This window comes from Typopeltis vanoorti, chromosome 10 (genome assembly GCF_054136105.1).
Source record: "Typopeltis vanoorti isolate ZY-2024b chromosome 10, IOZ_Tvanoo_1.0, whole genome shotgun sequence".
In the NCBI taxonomy this organism is placed as follows: domain Eukaryota; kingdom Metazoa; phylum Arthropoda; class Arachnida; order Uropygi; family Thelyphonidae; genus Typopeltis; species Typopeltis vanoorti.
In genome coordinates, this window is record NC_143558.1 from 21,686,460 (window position 1) to 21,708,936 (window position 22,477).

Below are 22,477 nucleotides of genomic sequence, written 5' to 3' on the forward strand. Positions count from 1 at the left end.
AGTTCAGAAGGCCTGGACAGAGGGATGAATTTTGAATGATTGAAGTAGAGCTCTCATAGTACCCATATATAAAAAGGGAAATAAAACTGAATATGAGAATTATAGAGGTATTTCCCTATTGAGTGTTTCTGGTAAGATTTATGCAAGTATACTTGAGAAACAGTTGAAATAATTGTGGAAGAACAAGCTGAATTCAGGCCAAATAGTGGCTGTCAGTATCAGATCTTCACTTGACGACAAATAGTTGAGAAATCATGGGAATATAACCAGTGGTGTGTTGGGATTTGTTAAAATTTTTCAAATTTAACCAGCTGGTTGTTAATGTTTTTAAGTCGGGCGAGCCAGTTATTAAAATTCTTTATGAAAGGATAGATGATGAATGGTGGTATATACTTTTTCTCGTAAATATTTTGAAATTGTATAATAAATACTTACATATATTATTATAATTATTAAAAATAAATGCCTAAAGGAGAATTCACAAAACACAAACTCAAAACTCAATTTATGAATGGGAATTGGATAACGATTTTATTTACTAAACAATGTCTGTATTCATTAAAACATAAACACGTTATCAAAACTCCCGAACTGGATATTTGAATAAACAATAATGCCTTATTTTTCGGCGAATTTCCAAGAACTTGCAACATTAAGTTCTTAAAAATGCAACATTGTTGCACTATCGATAAATACAAAAATTCATCGTGACGGCTACAGTCTCTGGTCATTTGATCGACTACGGGTGGTAATATTAGTCTTACATTTTTTTTGTTCAGGATTTCACTTGATAATAGGTAAGTTGTGGGTAATATAGAATTTATTATATATTATTTATTATAAAAATATATAATAATATATGTTTTTATTTCTGTTTTTTCTTTTCTTTTTTTTAATAATTAAAATAATTTTAATTAGGGTTAGAGTTTTGCGGTCGAAAAAGCGGATAGCCATTACTTGAAAAAATGAAATAGAACGAAAGTTCTTAAACATTAAAAGGACAAAATTTGGAGAAACAGAAACAAAGACATCTGAAGATACAATAGAACTTTGTGAAGAATCAAATTTTTCATAAAGCGAGCCAGTTGTTAAAAATTTACCAACTCACCACTGATATAACAAAGATCTGTATTTAAGTTTTGTCGATTTGGAAAAGGCATATGACAAGGTGCCAAGAGAGAAACTATTAGTACAGTTATATGGTGTCAATGGGGCATTATATCAAGCAATACTTAGTCTTTATTTGAGTTGCAAATCAGCAGTTAGAATGGAAGGAAGTACAGGAAGATGGTTTAATGTTAAATCTGGTGTGAGACAAGGATGTACATTATCCCCTCTGTTATTCATTATCTATATGGATCACATTATGAAGGAATGTGGTATTAAACATGATATCAAAATTGGAGATGTTAATGTCAGCTCTTTGCTTTATGGGGATGATGTTATACTTCTAAATAAATCGGCTACAAGTCTGCAAGATTCTCTGACTAAATTGAATAACTGTTGTAATAGATATGGTATGAAGTTCAGCAATAAAAAGACAAAGACAATGAAAATAGGCAGAATCGTTGAGCATGTCAACTGCATTGTGAAAGGAGAACCTGTGGAACAAGTAAAACATTTCAGCTGCTTAGGCACGATTTTCAGTGAAGATGGTAAGTTAAATATGGAAATAGACAACAGAATCAACAAAGCTGGTATCATAGGAAATCAACTGAATAAATTTATATGGAATAAGGGAGAAATTAGTCAAAACACTAAATTAGCTGTATACAAGACAGTGTTCAAACCAGTTTAAACTTATGGATATGAGAGCTGGGTCAGATGTAAAAGACAAGAGACCGCAGATATGAGAGTCATTAGAAAGATTCGAGGCATGAACAGATGGCATCAATGGCAATATCATGTTAAAAATGAGGATATTAGGAAAGAACTTGACATTGTCGGCATCCAAAAATGCATTAGCAGAGCTAATCTCAGGTGGTATGGTCACTTAAACAGAATGGGCGAGGAAAGATTAGCAAAACAAGTGTTCTCTGCCAGGTTGGCAAGAAAACGACCCAGAGGAAGACCAAGATATAGGTGGATTGATATACTACAAAGTGCCTTAGACGATAGAAATATACGATCTGATAATGTTGGAGTTTTGACAAGTAACAGACTGATTTGTAGGAAAATTGTAGATAGGAAGTTAGTAATGATGTAAATTTTTCATGTAGTACTATGATATCCTGTAACCCCTTGAGGGTACATATCAGGAATTTGATGATGATGATTTCATGGAGGTTACCAAATAATAATAATATCCAAATCTTCTATCTGCCATAAGGCTTGTAAATCACAAGCATGATCTTTCTATACTTTTACGTTCAGAATTGCTTAATATACAGCTGCGTCATCCAATCTGGAACGTGACTCCTGCTAGCCTGAAACTTATGACTCCATACATACAAGATCAAAAAACCTATAACCACATCAGTGTGCTGTGGGTTTGGGATTTAAGTGAGGATTGAAAAAGTTTATTAACATTTTTCTTAAAGACTTGCAGGTTCTAGCTTTTTGAGAACACTTCATGAGGAAGGCTGTTCCAAAGGACAGAGGTAGGTGGAATAAAAGAGGAAGAGAAGAAACAGGTTCAGTGTGTTTTCAGTTGCACTTAAAAATAATGCTGGAACACTGCTGCTGCCACTCTTGTTTTAACTGATCTAACAGAAAGATGTAATGTGTTTATGCCAGGAGAGCTGGATGTTAATGTTAGTCCAAGCAGAGAGATCTGATCCTGTGATTTGTGTATTATTGATGGAAAGGATAGGTGAGCTGGGATCATTTTTGTGAGAGAAAATAAAAACTGTGTTTTGGTGGCATTGAAGGTTGCCATCCTCTCTACAAGGTGCTGGTTGAAGATAATTTTGAAGCCTGGGATGTCTAAGCATTGTTTGTCATATGAGTAGGATGAATAAAGAATACTCTCATTAGTGGTGATTAGGAATAGGTAATTTACGTATCATAGAAAGAGGATAGATGAGGAGGAGCACTCCACTGGTCACCACCAATGGAGGAGTGCTTCATTGCTCAAAGAGAAGCAATTCTCCATAAGTGAACCACAACAATTTAAACACACAAAGCAAGTTAAATGATCTGCTGGTGAAATTAATATGTAGGATTTTCTGAAATTATTGTGTAGCTCTTGATAGTCAATAATCAACTGAAAATAGCAGTGCTTTTATGGTAATGGAATTTTCCTTTTATTGCAACCTGTAGGCTAAGAATTAAAATTTGTTATATTAGAAAGAATACTAATTAGCCATTTCTGAATATTTGAGAAGGTAGAAATGACACAGATAATAGAGATAAACTCCATAATTAAATAAAAAATAATATGCTTTTGGAAATGTTAAAAGGTGAATAACCAGTGTGAACTTAGATGTATGTTAAATAGTAGAAATAAACCATGGAAAATATGATGATGAAGATAATTATTAAAAAACTATAGATTATAAATGGTTAAGAATTAAAATTAATAAACTGAAAACCTTAATATGTACAACATGTCAGCATGATGAATGATGGTATGCCATTTCATTGGATTTGTCTTCAGATTTTAGAAATAGAAAACTCATTATTTTATGATCCATAAAATAATGAGGTATTCAGTGGAGATTGGTTTGTTCAAGAATAAGGATACTAAGTTATCTTGTTTAATTTCCAGAAAGGAGAAACTAAATCATCTTTTTTTTCTGTTTTTTTTATTGGTTGATTTTTATTGCTAGAGATCAGAGCAACATAATTTAGTTTATTTTCTTGAAAAATCAATAATGGTGACCTTCTTTGATATAAGGAGTATGTTTTGATCATATTGCACGTAATGAATTTCAGTAGTGGTTCTTTGTGGTCGAATATTAACAGTCTGGTATATGAACGTACATTCTTCAATTAAACTTGAAGGAATAAATAGCAAATCATATGGAGCACATATTTCAACTAGATTGAAAGATAAATTTATAAATTACATTATGCCAGATTGAAAGATAAATTTATAAATTACATAATATTTCAGTTGGCACTATTGTGGTTTTATGTTTTAGTAATTTTTGTAGTTTATTACTAATGATTAAACAATGTGCAATCAGAATATTTGATGATCCATTTGATAGCTTTGTAGATGTGTGTATATATATATATATATATTATCCCCCAAATGAAAGGTACAAGAACCTATAGCACATGTATGAAGTAAAAAGCTGAAAAATTATGGTAATTTTAGATATGTTGCTCTGAGAAGAGGTCACATGTTTTGGGCCAAGTGAAGTGCATAATCTATTAGTTGTTGGGGATAGTGTCAATTGAGGAAGTCAGCAAGTTTGAGTACCTGGGATCCATTATTAATGTGAAGAATTGCTGTTCAGAAGATGTCAGAAAAAGGTTAGGAATGGCTAAAACAACAGTCAGAGACCTGTCTAAAATCTGGAAGGATGGATCTATCTCCATGGGAACAAAGTTGAGGATTTTGGATGCAGTTGTTTTTCCAACAGCAACTTATGGATGCGAGACTTGGAACCTAAAGAAGTCAGATAAGAAACGGATATCTGCTTTTGAGATGTGGTGTTACAGAAGACTGTTGAGGATATCATACACTGAAAGGCATACAAATGAATGGGTGTTAGAAAAGATTAGTAGAACTTTAAGGCTCCTTAAGGATATTGACAAAAGAAAATTAAAATATTTTGGACACATAGAAAGGATGGAAGGAGGACTTCTCAGAACAGTAATAGAAGGTAAAGTTCCTGGAAAAAGAGGCAGGGGTAGACCATCAATGAGATGGATGGATGGCGTGTGGAGTGTCTGATCTTCAGAGAGTTGAGGCTGCCAGAAGGGCAAACAACAGGACTACATGGCGAGGCCTAGTGTGGAAAATCATCGAGCATTGGAGTGACCATACGGCATCTGTAGATGCCCAGTGAACACAGACAGACATAGTGTCAAAAACTGAAGATATCTTTTGGACATATAATTTCTATCTTCTCTCTCTCTCTCTCTCTCTCTCTCTCTCTCTCTCTCTTCCCCACTGACATATCTTCCTGCAGCAAATATGTGGAAGATGCCCTGTGTATGTCCATTTGGTACACTTTTTAATATAATAAATGTGAATTAGTAAAACTTAATTTGCAGCCTATAGGCTGAAATAAAGGGGCAACTATAATAAAATCTTTATTTTTAGTTGATCTTGAGAAAGATTTAGAAGCAATCTTCACTGTGTATTCAACAACATTTCTGGACTTATATAATCCCAGTAGATGGAGTTTATATGTTGACTCATCTAAAAGAAGATTGAAAATTGTTCTGCTTTGAAGTAGAACTGTTTTTAAGCAGAACAGAAATGGCAATAGTAATATTTTTTACTCTGGTTGGAGTTGCTCATGCTGTTCAATTGAAAGAGACTTATGAAAATATTAAACTTATTCTTTTTGATAAACTGAAATATAAAGAGTGTGATTAGTTAATTTTTAGAGATTGAAAATTCTCCATGAAAATACCATATTTTTTTGTGAAGAGGGCAGCAGGGGCCTTATTCAGTATTGGTTTTAAATAAAAAGTTTAGTCAAGAAAAGGAACCTTCATTTGAAAAATGAAGGTTCCTTCAGGCTCAAAAAGTATTCTCTGTAAAAGTTTATGGAATCCAAATAAAATGCTACTTCATCTAAAAGTTTAAAGAAACTGTTTATTTAAAGAAGAATAGTGAATATTTTAAATATCTTTGTTTTAAATTACCAAGTCTTTTATCTAACAGGCTGAAAGAGGAGGGTATATATATATATTATTATTATCACCATTATTGTATGGGCACCTCCATGGAGTCTGAATACTCATTGCAGGAAGCCCAAAACTATCCATACCTCTCCTTGAACCCATTAACAGACAAAGCACTCACAACTGATGCTAGCAACCCATTTCACTCATTCACAACTCTCCAAGCAAAAAATCTAGTCCTCACCCCTACTAGCCATACCTTTATTCAACTTCCAGTGATGACCTCTTGTTCTGTTCTCTCTAGCCAAGTGCTGAAACACTTTCCCTGCATCAATCCTATAAAACCCTTTAAGCAACTTAAATGTTTCTATCATATTCCATCTTTTTCTCCTATCAGCCAACTTTTGCATTCCACACACCATCCATCTATCTTTATAGGGAACATTCGACACCTCTGAATCCTCTCCACTGCTTCCTCATCCCCAAGAAACCCAGGAGCAAGACTTGAGCACAGCAATCCAGATGTGGATATATCAAGGCCTTATAAAGAGGAATAATGACTTCCTTATATCTAATTGTTAATGTGTTCTTCAATAGCCAAGCAACGTTATGGGCTACCTTAGCAACCTTACCAAAATGTCCTCTAAACTTTAACTCTCCATCTACAACTACCCCTAAATCTCTGTTTCATCTATTTCCTGGAGTAAGTACAGTGCCATCAATTTGATACACAGCTTGTAATCTGTTTACCCAAAATGAATAACTTTTACATTTTTGCACATTCAACTGATACCCATTATCTTTTGCCATGCTGACAGCCTATTTAAATCATCCTGTAAGCTCTAAACATTGCCTTCATTAATTATTACTGTATTACCTAATTTCACATCATCAGCAAAAAACTGAATATTTCCTTTCACGTTATTTTTTTATATCATTTATGTACAAATTAAACAGCAATGGTCCCAGCACTGAACCTTCGGCACACCACTAGTCATCTGTTTTGCCTCGATTCTGCATCTCCACATACCACTTTTTTGATATCTGTTTAGCAGCCACCCTTTTATCCACTTAACCAGTGTCATATCCATCCCCATTTGTTCTAATTTGTGTAACAGAGTTCTATGTGGTATTCTGTCAGATGCCTTTCCAAAATCCAGCAGAATCATCATGTAGCCATTTCCTTTATCCAACTCTGTTGTTCGTCTATTATAAGAAGATAGTAAATTACTAAGGCATGACATCATATTCTTATCCACCCATTCTTCAATTTTCTTTTTGACCAATTTTCTAGTACTTTTACCACCACACCTGAGATACTGATTGGTATATAATTTGCTACTGAAGTCTTAGAACCTCCCTTATGCAAGGCTATTATTTTGTCCTCCTTCCTTGGAACTCTATCAGAGGTGAGACTTAAAGAGCCTAGGCCAGTGATGGCAAACCTATGACATGCGTGTCAGCACTGACACACTTGAGGGTTTCAGGTGACACACCTTGGATTTTGAAAGATATTGGTATTCTGATGAAAAAACTGTGATAAATCGTGTAAGATCACTCTCAGTTAAGGTGAAGGTAGGTTTCGGTTCATTGAAAGAATTATATTTTATAGTTAGCCTATTTCTATTTTATTTTGTAACTAGTCTATAAACAATGAGCGTTTTAAGTTTACGTTTTCTTTCTTTATCATTAAAATTTCTGCATAGTCATATGATATTATAAAAACTTATAAATATGTGCTTTATATATTATAAACTTAAAGTTTTCATTTGACTTCTGTGTGAAATTTATTCATGCATGCATTCCAAATCTCTCGACTGAGTAATACAAGTTCTAACATATTTAAAACCACTTTACAGAAAATATAATTCGCAGCATTAAATATTGAATTTATCTGAATAAATAATGAAAACATTTTTATAGTTGCAATAAATTCAGTAAATTTTGTTAAATAATGCAAGTAGTAACAACTTGCGATGACATTGCAACAAAACCTACTAAATAGCTGCTATTTAGTAGCATGGTAGAGAGTAAAACGTAACAATGTTGCTACAAACGTACCGGTAATAAATCTGGCAACCCTGCTGAAAGAAGTAGTGATAGTCTTGCATGGTCTGCCACTTAAGTAATATGAGTTGCTGGTGTATAATTCATTTCCAGTAATTGTTAGTTCTTATTAATTATTATTGTTTAATTACCGCTGTATATAATTGTGCTCTTTTTTAATTTTGAACCCTTTTACAATATCAGCTAGCACTGATAAAAACTAAAATTATTGCAGAAAGGAAGTGGAAGAAATTTCCAAGATGCCTGGACTGAACAATATGGTGTTATTGACAGAGGCGATAAAGTTCTCTGTAAATTGTGTGGTGAGCTATCTGTGAATAGAACTTGGAATGTAAGAAGACATTTTGAAACTAAGCACAAATGGCTCCTAGAAAAAACTTTTGAAGAACGCAAAGAATACATATCGCAACACCTACAACTGGCAGAATCACAATCAGGGACTTTAATTAAATTTGTTTCAGGACCTTCAAATTTAGTAGCTGCAAGTTACAGTATTTCACATACTATTGTTGAACATGGGAAACCACTTAGTGATGGGGTTATATTAAAGAAGCTTTCGTAAAGTGCGCACCATTTTTATTTGAGGACTTTCATAATAAGGAAGCTATTGTAAAGAACATGAAAGAGTTACCATTAAGTAGGAATACTATTAAAGACAGTTATATCAATGAATGCTAGTATAGAAAATCAAATACAACAAGACTTGAACTCATACCATTGTTTCTCCATTTGTCTCAACAAAACTACAGATATTACATCATCAGCTTGATTGGCTATTATTGCAAGGTATGTTCACGGTGATTCTATGCATGAGGAATTGATAAAGTTAGAAAATTTATCTCAAAACACTATCGTGTTTTGAGGTAAATATGCAACTGTGTTGCATATTTACCTAAAAATTGTTGTTAAAGTGTTCTGTGAGAAACAGATAGATTTATCGAAAATTTTTTCCATTACAACTGATGACGTGTCTAATATGGTTGGCCATAATGTCGGTTTTATCAAACAATTTACAGAATATGTTGGTCATCCCCTGGTTTGTTTCCATTGTATTATACATTAGAAGACACTGTGAAATCAGGCTTAAAGGATTTGGATGATGTGATGAGAATTGTGACAAAGGTAACTAATTTTATTGCTGCCAGAGCTTTAAACAAATGAGAATTTAATTCACTTTTAGGCGAAGTTGAATCAGTGTACAATGGTCTATTAATGTACAATAATATTCGATGGTTGAGTCGTGGCCAAGTACTTGAACGATTTGTTGAATGTTTAAATGAAATTAAATTATATTTAAATACCAAGGGCAGAGCACGAATTTCCTCAGTTGAACAATTCTGCTTGGCTCGGTAAGCTGATGTTTTTCACAAATTTTTCATTGCACCTGAATGAACTTAATATACAATTGCAAGGTTTCGAAAAATCTGTTGATGTTATGTTTGGCATGATCAAGAGCTTTGAGAATAAACTCAAAATATTTCAACGTGATTTAGAAAGTAACAATTTTAAGTATTTCCCAAGAGTGAAAATTTTTTTAACGAAACCAGTCCCAAAAATCATGAACAACATATCAACCAATCTATCGAAGTTCTAAAGTCAGTAACTTAGCAGTTTTCTTCTAGATTTGAGCAATTTCGAATGTTGGAACAAACAATCCAATTCATAAAGTATCCTGATGAAACAGAATTCATGGATCTTAAATTAGATGGCTTTGAGTGGTTAGATTTAAAAGATCTAGAAATGCAACTAGCCAACTTCCAGTGTAATCCTATCTGGAAAAGAAAGTTTATTGCGCTTAGAAATGAATTAGAAGAACTTAAGTGGAAAGTCTGCATGATACCACATGTAAAAATTCAGACTGTGAAATTCTAAGTGTGTGGAATAGCCTTCCTGAAAACTTTCATGCTCTTAAAATCTTTGCTAAAGCTCTTCTAACAATTTTCTCTTCTACCTACTCTTGTGAAACTCTATTTTCTGCCTTAAATAATATCATATCCAAAGGTAGAAATAGGTTGAGCACTGCCTGTGTAGCATTAAAATGTACACACTATAGCCTTTCTATAAAGCAACTTTCTACCAGTACTCAGAAACAGACAAGTCATTAAATGTAATGTAAGTTTGTAATTTCACTTTATTAAATTAATTGTATAATATGAATTCATAGATTTTATATCAATGTTCTATTAAATAAATAGCCTAATATGATATGTATAAGTCACCATCTATGATTATGTAGTTAAATTTATAATGCATGTATGCAAGTGGCACATCAACAATGTCAATATTTAAAACAAAAAGATGTTTGACACACCTGAGTAAAAAGGTTCGCCATCACTGGCCTAGGCAGTGGCATTGCCAGTTCCCTTGTACATTCTTGCAAAATCCAAACTGATATCCCATCTAATCCTACAACTGTATTTACATTGAGATTTTGCAATATCCTAAGAACCTCCAATTCATCCACCTCTGTTTCCACATTAGTGTCTGTCACATATATTAAAGTAGTAACCTCACTAGGATGATATACCCTTGCAAGGTGGTTGCTCAATAACGCAACTGTTTTATCTGCATCAGTCACCTTGTGACTATGATCACTGATTAAGGTTAATCTTTCATAATCATTCTTCCTCTTACCACATAATGAAAGAATTCTGGGACTTCCTTTGGCCTGCTTGGCTAGATTTTTCTAATAATCTTTTCATAATTCTTCTCACCAAACTCATTGTTCATGAGTTTGCTTCCTGTAGACGACCCTTAAATATCTCATGCACTACTAACATCCTTATCCAGCAGTGTTTTATGCCATGGCACAGATTTAAGCTTCATCTTAAGTTTGTTATAATCACCTGCCTTTTGTTATAATCACCTGCCTTTTAGTTTCACATATGCCCCCGTTCTTGACAGAATATTCCTCTTGTTGTACGATCTCCCAAGTCAAGACTGCATCATGGTCACTTTCACAATCAGAGGCAATGTTGTGGTTACCTTGGTTATGAATTGCTCTTCTTATCCTATGACCAGGTCTAATACTCTCCTGCCCCTATGGCCCTCCATCACATGCTGCCTCAAATAATTATCTCTCAGTAGGTGTATAAATTCCATTTCCTTCCTGTCATGTGTTCTTTCTTCCTTCCAGTCTATATCTCCATAGTTCAAGTTCCCAGTAATAATCACTCAACCTATAATCATTCTACTAACTTGGCAATGCATGTCTTCCAGATGATCTGCAGAACTCACTGGCCTACAGCAATAACAACTGTATATTTTCTCTTATTAGCCTTAATTTCATACCAGACTGCTTTAAATGAACAGCCACCTCCCTCCCTATCTTCTGTTCTTTTTTTTTTGGCCTGCAATTCATCTACTATTATTAGCAGTACTCCTCCTCCCAATCCCATCTTCTCTGATAATACTAAACCATTTCACATTCTGTTTCTGTAACTACATCATCTGCTGTTAGCCAAGTCTCACCAATGCCTATAACTTTTGGCAAGGTTGCACTAACCAATTCCAAAAACTTCTCTCTCTTGTTCTTAATACTTTTGACATTAGTATATATAAATTGTAGCATCCCTTTAGGCTCCCACCCACCTTTACTTCCTGAATTGACTATCCTATTCAATATTTTTACTTGAGAGACTAGATTCTGTACTTGGTCATTCTCACACTCATTCGTCTCATGGGTGCCTTCACACATACTCACCGCTTCCACTCTAATTCCTTAAGTTTTCCTGAATTTGCACTTCAGCATACTCAGTGAACAAAGTTCTCTCTAGATACCTAACATCAAAACCATTTAGATACAGTCCATCAGCATTGTACAAATCCTTCTCTCCATCAAATACAGACCACAGATCCACAAATCCTACATCATTCTTTCTGCATAACTTATGTATAGACTCATTAGCGTGGTAGGAGACTTACAATCTTCAGCTTCTTGCTCTTCAGTTTTGCCTCTTCTAAGAACTCCTTTACATCCTCCCTCATAGAATACTTCTTATCTCTCAAATAATTTGTGCCAACCAAGACAATCATTTCCTTCGACTTACCTTTTTGCATCATATATATATATGAATAAGGGAGAGGAATTGGTGGCGCAGATATCATCAGCCTGGCCAAAAATTATTGCGATCACTGAGACGTGGTTGACAGAAGGGGATATAACAACAGGAATAGAAGTCGCTGGGTATAGCATTTTTTGTCAGGATAGGAGGGGAAAGCGTGGTGGTGGGGTATTGCTTATGATAAGTGATGACCTATGTCCTCTAAGAGTGGAGAATTTGGAAGGAAGTGAGACAAATGATTTTGAGAGCGTATGGTGTGAGGTAGAGGTAGGCAAGACAAGATATTTAGTGGGGTGTTGCTACAGACCCAGGAGCACAGAGGATGGGGACCAGGAGATGTTTAGACAGCTAAGTTTGGCAAGTGCAAGAAGAATGATTGTTATGGGAGATTTTAAATTCAGTAGTATAAATTGGAGAGAGGAAGATGCATGTAGCAATAGGGGAATGGAATTTCTAGAATTCTTGAGGGACAAATGTCTTAGGCAACATGTAACAGAGGGAACAAGAGGTTCAAAAGTTTTGGATTTGGTTATAGCATCAGAAGAGTTGATAATAACTGAGTTGACGTCTCTCCCACCAGTTGGAGAGTGTGACCATATGGTGTTGACTTGTAAAATGAATAGACATGCAGGAGTATCAAAGAGACGGGAACTTATGTGGAATTATAAGGCAGGTGATTATAATAGTCTTAGATGTCAACTTCGGAAAGTTTCATGGAGGGAAGAATTGGAAGGCCGAGATATCACTAGTGCGTGGGAAATTGTGAAAGAATATTTGTTATCAGCAATGGTAAGTTGTATACCACGAGTGAAAAAGAGGATGCAATTTGGAGTAAAGTGGATGACAAACAATATTAAACAGGAATTGCATGCGAAAAAGAGGCTATAGAAGAGATATAAGGAGACAGGTGAAGAGATGCATGAGGAATATAAGACACAGGCCAGAAGAGTGACTAGTGTGGTAAGGAAAGCGAAACTGGAATATGAGAGGAGATTGGCCCTAAGATCCAAAGAAAATCCTAGGGACTTTTTTAGCTATGTGGCCAGTAGGAGGAGAAATGACTGTGGAAGAATGATATTGTGGGATAAAAATGGGAATAGAGTGACTGATGCAGAGGACATAGTGGAATTGCTCAATGAACACTTTATTGGAGTATTTCATCCTAGAGGAGTCAGTTTTAATGCTAGAGGGATAGGACTGGTTCGAGGTCTGGAGGTACAGGAGGAGAGTGTGTTTCAGATACTGAGTACTCTGGATGTCAGTAAAGCTGTGGGACTGGATGGTATTTCACCACGAGTTTTGAGAGAATGTACTAGGGAATTGACAGTGCCTTTAACGTGGCTTTTCAATGAAAGTCTGGCTTTGGCAAAGGTGCCCATGGAATGGAAGGAAGGTAAGATAGTGCCATTGCATAAGGGTGGTAGAAGACTGGAAGTGTCTAATTATAGGCCAGTCTGTGTGTCATCAGTAGTTGTTAAGATCTTGGAGAAAGTAGTGAGGGACTGTATACAGCATTGGGCAGATGAGGGTAATGTTATCTGTGAGAATCAACATGGACTTGTGAAAGGACGCTCTTGTTTTAGCAATATGCTAGCCTTTTATAATAAAGTTACAAGAACATTAGATGAGGGAAAGGCATATACTGCAATTTTCTTAGACTTGGCGAAGGCATTTGACAGGGTGCCACATGATAAGCTGATATTTAAGTTGACCAATCTGACTGGATGTCAGATTGGTCAACTGGATTCAGGATTGGCTGTCTGATAGGTATCAGAGAGTTGTGTATGGTGGAGCAGTTTCCAGGAGGCAGAGGGTTACAAGTGGGGTCCCACAGGGCTCAGTACTAGGACCTATATTGTTTAACCTTTATATCAATGACATAGCCAGTGGATTGCAGGGGGGATATACAGTTGTTTGCGGGTGATGCGAAGCTGGGAAGGATTATTAGTAATAGTGCAGATGTGGTAGCCCTGCAAGAGGATTTAAATAAGCTAGATAGATGGGCAAATGAATGGGGGTGTCAGTTTAATGCAGCAAAATGTAAGGTCTTGAGGTTTGGGAAACATCGATGGGATGCTGCATACTCTATGGGAGGAGTTATACTGGAGGAAGTAGGGGAGAGAAGAGATCTGGGGTTGATGATTGATAGAAACCTGAAGTTTAGGGGACATATTGCAAAGGTGGTGAAGGTAACACAGAGGATTGCTGCTATTAGGAGAAGGACACTGACCTGCAGAGATAAGAGGGTTATCATTCCGTTGTATAAGTCTCTGATCAGACCACACTTGGACTATTGTTCTCAGATTTGGTCCCCAGGATTTGAAGGGGATAAATTAACTGTGGAAAGGATACAAAGACGGATGACAAAGATGGTTTCAGGACTGTACAAGGATAGTTATGAGGATCGGCTGAGAGAATGTGGACTGCAGAGTTTGGTGGATAGAAGAAGGAGAGGTGATATGATTGAGACTTTTAAACTGTTGAGAGGTGGTTACAGGGTTGACACTGGGGAGTTCTTTCGCTTGGCTGAACAGCGGGAAGGAGTGATGACAAGAAGCCATCCCCGGAAGTTACTAAAGGAAACTGTGAGCAAGAGGGTAAGGAGTGGTTTCTTTGTGTGGAGGGTGGTTGAGCCATGGAATGCATTGCCTGATGGAGTGGTGGGAGCGAGAACGGTCAGTGAGTTTAAAGAGTGGTATGATAGACTTTGTGTTTCTCAGGGGGGGGGACCTCCCCTCGATGAGTCTTGACAGAATTTATGTCTTAGGAAGGACCTCCCTCGACGAGTCTTTTGACTCCTTGGAGGCCTGAAGAATAATAATATATATATATATATATATATATATATATATATATATATATGATGCAAAAAAGGTAAGTCGTTGGCTGGGATAAATCCGAAAACATTTTTTGCTGCAGTGATGAGCTTGAAAGGAAAATCATGGAATCCAGGGAAATCCTCCTTAATCCTGAACATTTGAACAGCAATTTAAGTTACAACATCCCTGATAGCCATACTGCACTTGTTCAATACTGGCTACTAGGGGCGTTGTTTTGATTCATGATAACACCTGCGCACACATGGCTGGCGTAACATAACTTCTCACCACCTTCACTGGGAACAATTCCATCATCTCCCATATAGTCCTGACCTTCACCAAGTGACTTTCACCTGTTCAAACATCTGAAATCTTTCCATGGTAGCCAGCGGTTTCAAGATGACGATGAGGTCAAAGAAGCAGTCAATACGTGGTTTGCATCACAGGTGGCAACCTTCTACGATGAAGGTATACAACTCTTGGTGCCCTCTTATGATAAGTGTCTGAACAATGGCGGAAATTATGTAGAAAAGTAGTGAAAGATGTCTGCTTTAATTTCCAAAAAAAGTTTTCTCTGACAGCCCATTGGAACTTACTTTCTGGATGTCCCTTATAGTATATACATAAACATTTTTGAGATTTTTTTCTCTCTTGTGTTTTGTAATCCTCAATATTTTAACCATATATTTGTATTTTATTATTCAATCAAGATAATAAAAATACATAATAATAAATAAATAATAATATTGAAGAGCAGTTTTTTAATGAAAGATATGTAATTGCCAGATGATTATGTCTTGAAATAAGTTATAAAGAGAAAACTAAACTCAGTTAAATTCTTTAGACTTCACCAGGAAGACTTACACGTGCAGACACCACCTCATCCTCAAGTAGCAGTAGCTCTACTTCAGGTCGGTGTGAAAGTTTTTGCTTTATTATATGCCATATTTTTTTATATTTATGATGGATTAAAAATAATGCATATAAATATTTATTATTATTTATTATTGTTGTTTCTGTATTCTGCTCTGAAATTATGTTGGATTTAATATCCACTTAATTTATATAATTTTGCATCGCTGAATTGAAGCCCTTTGGCTCTTTATTTTAGTAAATACTTTATGCACCGACCGAGAGTTCGTTTACGGAAAATACACCTCTTCGACGCTTCAAGTTCCTTAGTACTGAGAGTTTTTGCTCTCTTAGGTTTCTGCCTAATCTCTAATGAAAACCAATGAGTTTGAAACAGCTGTCAGATCAGTGAAACCTTATTAAAAACCTTATTAAAATTGACCAATAGTAGGCGAATATACAGGTGCGTCACCATGTGTGCTTGCTATTAGGTTCAGCCATGACAACTCATAGTATGGTGGCGAGCGTATTCCCGCAAGCTCTCTGGTCAACTTTCAAATACGAAACTTATAGTTTCTGTGTTAGGCTCTGAAATTATGTTGGATTTAATATCCACTTAATTTATATAATTTTGCATCACTGAATTGAAGCCTTTTAGCTCTTTATTTTAGTAAATTTATTATTATTTACAGCATCTCCATGGAATCTGGAGACATTGTGGGAGACCCAAATCAACCACCATACACAAATCCTATCATCCCTCTCCTTGAATCCATTCACTGTCAGGGAACTCACAGCCAATTCTGGCAATCCATTTCACTCACTTACCATTCTCCATAGAAAAAATCTGGTCCACACACTCCTTACTAACCACACTCTTGCACAACTTCCATGGATGGCCCCTAGTCCTCTGACCATTTGTCATATATTGAAAATTTCACTTTCCTGTTCTCTGCACAATGTCTTCACAGGAACCATGTTCACCCACATGGATACCTATATGGAAAATGTTCCAGGCTGACTGGAACACTTTCTCTCATCTTACAAAATTTAATGCTGATGCCATCAGTCAAATGCCTATCAATGAAGTGGTAAAATATATAACAGAGTGCATTGTCCAGGCAGAAACAGTCTCCATCCCAAAAAACATCATCTCGGTTTCTACTCTATCCAAAGCCTTGGTGGAACCCAGAATGTCAGACAGCCAAAAAAGATCAACACAGCGCATGAAATATATTTCGTAGATATCCCACCACATCAAACCTTATAGCTTTCAAGCATGCTATGTCAGAGTCAAAAACAACCATGGATCCAATTTACTACATCAATTAATCAAATGACCAGTCCAAAAATTGTATGGGATAAAATCCAGAAAATAAAAGGCAGATATAGAACACATTGTTTGTCTACCTTAGACATAATGGAAGTGTTATTGCTGATCCCAAAGCCATTGCAGACACTCTGGGAGAAACTTTTGCCAGAATCTTAGCAATAGCTTCATATCCTCCTCAATGTTTAATTCTGAAAGAACAGCAAGAGAAACAAAGGCTAAATTTTTCTTCCAATGTTCTTGAACCATACAAGCAGCCATTTGTTAAGGAGGAACTAAAAAGAACTCTCCTACTATCTCACCTTAGCACAGTAGGTTCTGATGACATCCATTATGAAATAATAAAACATCTACCATCATCTTCTATGGATTTCCTTCTCTTACTATATAATACTTGCAGAGGAAGAGTTTCCAAATTCTTGGCATAAGTCAATTGTCATTGCTATCCTAAAACCAGGAAAATATCTAACACAAGTAAATAATTATCGATCCATTTCTCTGACCTTTGTAAGATACTAGAGAAAATGGTTAATGCCAGACTTCTCTGGTATTTAGAAAGTAACAATCTTCTCTCCAATACACAATGTGGGTTCTGTAGATATCGCTCAACTTTAGACCATTCGGTTTGTTTAAAAACTTGTATAAAAGATGCATTTCTGAAGCAAGAACACCTTGTTTCAGTTTATTTTGACATGGAAAAAGCTTATGACACAGCCTGGAGATGTGGCATACTAAAAGAGCTCCATAGGGGTCTTAAAGGACACCTTCCTGTATTTATTAAAAACTTTCTTTCCAGGCAAATTTTCCAAGTCAGAGTGGGAAATACGCTATCTCGATCATATCATTTATGAACAGGGTGTTCCCAAGGCTCTTAAGTGTGATACTTTTCGCTGTTAAAATTAACTCAATCACCGAACAGCTTTCTCCCACTGTAGACAATGCTCTATATGTTGATGATTTAACAATTTACTGCCACTCCCATAACATGAGGGTAACTGAAAGACAACTTCAGCAAGCAATTGATCATGTTTCTCTGTGGGGTCTTAGTAATGGGTTTAGGTTTTCAACAGAAAAAAAGTGTCTGTGTACTCTTCTGTCGAAAACGCACTCTTCACCCAGATCCTGAATTAAGAATGGGACACACTATTATTCCAGTAGCTACAGAAGCCAAGATCTTGGGACTGATATTTGACAGTAAATTTATATTTCTAGCACACATTCATCAACTAAGAGAAAAGTGCAAGAGAGCATTGAATCTTTTCGCACTCTATCCTCTACTGAGGGGTGCTGATCGAGCTTCATTGCTCCATCTTTATCATGCACTTATACATTCAAAGCTGGATTATGGGTCTCAAGTCTATGATTCTGCAACAAGAATAACCTGCGATGGTTGGATTCCATCCATCATCAGGGTATATGGATAGCTACTGGTGCCTTTCGCACATCACCTACTCAGAGTCTTTATGTTGAGAAAATGAACCAGCTCTATCACTTCAACAGAAACAGTTGTCTCTTAATTATGCCCTAAAGATAAAGTCTCTCCCACATCATCCTACATGGACTGGTTTCTTTTCTCTGCACTGGGAAGCTCAATACCACACACTTCAAACTACCATATGTCTGTTTGGTATCCATGTTAAAGAGACTATGCAAGCTCTTGGTATGAATGTTGGCAACATTGCCTACACTAAACATAACAGCATCCCTCCATGGCAGGTTTGCACATCATCCTGCAAATTCTCACTTTGCCAACTACAGAAATCTCATACTCCATCATCTGTCTACCTCCAATTGTTTAATGCACACTCTGATTTCTTGCCTATCTGTACTGATGGTTCAAGAACTGATACCTCTGTTGGCTGTGCTACTTGTTTTCTGACATTATTATCTCCAACCAGATCCCACCTGATTGCAGTAATTATACAGCAAAGTTACATGCCATTCAGCTTGTACTTGTTCATAATTAAGCATTGGCATTCTAGTCAACGAATAAAGAGAAGAGAGGAAGTTGTTCTCACTAGGCTCCGCATAGGTCATAGTCATCTTACACATTCTTATTTACTAAGAGCTAATGACCCTCCCATGTGTGAAAAATGCAATACACATCTCACTATTTATCATATACTGGTAGAGTGCCGGCACTTTGCACGAGAGAGGAATGAAATTTTTGCCTACCTGGACAGACCATATACACTCAGGCAGATTGCATGATATTTTTAATTTTTTACAAAGAATTAATTTATATAAACACATTTTGACTGTAATTTTAACTTTATATGTAAATACTGTATTGCTTCACTTAACTTTTGTATGTATATATTACAAAATATGTAATGTTTTGTGATGTATATGTGCAGGAGTTGAATGCTAATCTTGTTGTAAATTTGTTAATATGTAAATACCAAACTGCTAAACTTTATTTTTACATACATATTGTATAATAATTCCTCTTTAACTCTATGTATTACTGTAATAACATTTGTTGTAATCTTATTGTAGTAATCTTGAAAGTTTTCCTTTATCCAAGTGTTAGCAAACAAAGTTTGCACCTGAAGTATCTTCAAGAGTGATAAGAGCTTGGTATACTTTTGCTACGAGTTGCCTCAGTCCTGAAGATACTTCGGGTGCAAACTTTGTTTGCTAACACTTGGATAAAGGATTAAACTAAATTTATTATAGTAATCTTATATGTAGATACTGCATTCCTTGGTTTGGCATTGTATATGCATTTTGTTTATTAACTTGTATTGTTGTCTAATTATGTACTGCCTTAAAAGCTGCAGTAATTTTATTTGTATGTAGATACTGCATTTCCCAGCTTAACTTTTGTGCATACATATTATTTACTTTTTTTTTTTTTGACTAATTATGTATTGTTATAGGACACCTTGTATATTTGTGTAACCTTCTTGTAATTTTGTTTATATGTAGGTGCCACATTGCCAAATTTTATTTTTATGCATACATGTTGTATAATATTTCCTTTTTGCCTATTTATGTATGGCTGTAAAAACGTTATAATTTTAACTATATGTAGATACTGCATTCCTTGGCTTGATGTCTTGTACACGCATTTTGTTTATTTAACTTGTATTATTGACAATTTTGTACTACTGTAGCCTTAACCTTGTGTATTGCTGTGCCCTCTGCAGCAATTCTGTTTCTGTGTAGATGCTTCTTTGTGGAACCTAATTTTTGTACAAACATATTATTTAGAATTTTCTTTAACTGCCTATGTATAGTTGTAACCGTAATATGGCACAAACCTCTAAACCAGCTTTTGTAATATTTTCCATGTGGTATTCTGTTTAAATGCCTTGACAAAGTCGAGCAGTATCATGGTGTAACATTACATTTATCTAGTTCTGCTGTCACATTATTATAAATGTGAATAAGTTACTAAGACAGGACCTACCATTTACAAAGCCGTTCAACACTATAGAGTATCGCATCCCCATCCACTCATTGTTGTATTTTACCTTTTATCAACTTTTCCAGTACTACTTTAACAACAACTCGCAATATATTAATTAGTCTGTAGTTTGCTACTTCTGTCTTGGAGCCATCTTTATGTAATGGTATACTATCTTACCCTTTTTCCACTCCCTTGGAACCCTGCCAGAGATGAGACTTAGATTTGAACAACTTTGTCAGAGGAAATGTCAATTCTCTTGCACATTCACATAGTACACAGGCTATGTTATCCAGTCCTACGGCTTGTGTTCACGTTCATATTTTTTAATATGCTGAACACCTTATGTTGGAGGTTTAATGGATTTTTTACAACACTCAAAAAGAATTAAAATAGAATTTAATACTTCCTATATTTCGTCCTAGTCACTAGGACATCTACGGGGATTACAAAAACAATTAATGTAACATGCACACAAAAACTTACAATACTAAGCCCAACCACGTGGGTGACACTAAAGTCCTATCTAGGTGGAGCGCCCTCTAAGGGCAGTAGTAGGTGGCCTGGAATGTAAGATGAGACTTCTGGTGATGAGTGTTTCCCAAATCTTCGGAAGCTTAATGCAACCGTATTTATTAAGATTTGGTTGGTTTCTGAGAGCTGCTGCTGCTTCTAAGAAAAGTCTCTCTTTCTTGAATTTGCTGTGGTGGAGCATGGTGGTTTTCTTCCATGATACTCTGTGGGTGGTGTCCAAAACATAGTCAGCCAAGCCTGAATGGCCATAGTTGTGTTTAACGATGTACGACTTGTGTTCCTCCAGGCGGATGGATGCTGATCTGCCTGTCTATCCAAAGTACGCAAGCTTACAGGAACCGGGTACTTTGTAAACTCCAGGCAGAGAGAGAGGAGGGAGCTGATCTTTCGTAGAACGGATAAGGATAGCAAGTTTGCGGTAGGGCTTATATGCTGTGTGTAGGTTATACTTTTTTAGTATCTTGGCTATTTTTTCCGAAGTGCCACGGATGTAGGGTATGGTGATGGCAGTTTTAAAATCTTGTTGACGAGAGGGATGGGGAATGGGGGAAGAATTGATTATTTTTTTGATACTGTGTTCGCTGTAGCCATTGGAGAGGAAAGTTCTGTGTATGTGGTTAAGCTCACTAGTGAGGGCGGTTCCACTGGAACAAAGATTGTGGGCTCTCTTGGTAAGAGTTTTAATGATGCCATATTGTTGCGAGGGGTGGTGGTGGTGGGAGAGTTTGTGAATGTATCTGCCTGCTCTCCCACCACCACCCCTCACAACAATATGGCATCATTAAAACTCTTACCAAGAGAGCCCACAATCTTTTGTTCCAGTGGAACCGCCCTCACTACTGAGCTTAACCACATACACAGATCCATCCACCTGGAGGAACACAAGTCGTACATCGTTAAACACAACTATGGCCATTCAGGCTTGGCTGACCATGTTTTGGACACCACCCACAGAGTATCATGGAAGAAAACCACCATGCTCCACCACAGCAAATTCAAGAAAGAGAGACTTTTCTTAGAAGCAACAGCAGTGCTCAGAAACCAACCAAATCTTAATAAATACAGTTGAATTAAGCTTCCGAAGATTTGGGAAACACTCATCACCAGAGGTCCCACCTTACATTCCAGGCCACCTACTACTGCCCTTAGAGGGCGCTCCACCTAGATAGGACTTTAGCGTCACCCACATGGTTGGGCTTAGTATTGTAAGTTTTTGTGTACATGTTACATTAATTGTTTTTGTAATCCCCGTAGATGTCCTAGTGACTAGGACGAAATATAGGAAGTATTAAATTCTATTTTAATTCTTTTTGAGTGTTGTAAAAAATCCATTAAACCTCCAACATAATGTACTCACAGCACTTAAGCCTCTACACAAGAATGCTGAACACCTGTTCATCTACCTCAATTTTGATACGTATCTCTGTAACATCAGCAACTGTAAAATCTCCATCTGGATGATACACCTTTACAAAATGATTGTTCAGCAACTGAACTATTTCTTTTGGCTCAGTTACCTTCCTACCTTGAGCAGTGTTTATTTGTATATTTAAAGTCATTTACCATAGTCATTTTTCCTCTTACTACATAACAAAAAAACTCTTTTGGGTTACTTTGGCTAATTCTCTCTCATAATCTGATTTGGCCGTCC

The 22,477-nt window shown here is 36.1% G+C and overlaps 1 protein-coding gene across 2 annotated transcripts in view; it reads left to right on the plus strand.

The window, feature by feature from the left end:
• LOC150102217 (SANT and BTB domain regulator of class switch recombination) overlaps nt 1–22,477 on the plus strand; it is a 213,683-nt gene that overhangs the window by 159,211 nt on the left and 31,995 nt on the right. For both annotated transcript variants that reach the window (XM_090399431.1, XM_090399432.1), the window contains exon 12: nt 15,543–15,609. In XM_090399431.1, the coding sequence (XP_090255557.1) occupies nt 15,543–15,609 (67 nt within the window). The remainder of the gene's footprint in view (nt 1–15,542; nt 15,610–22,477) is intronic.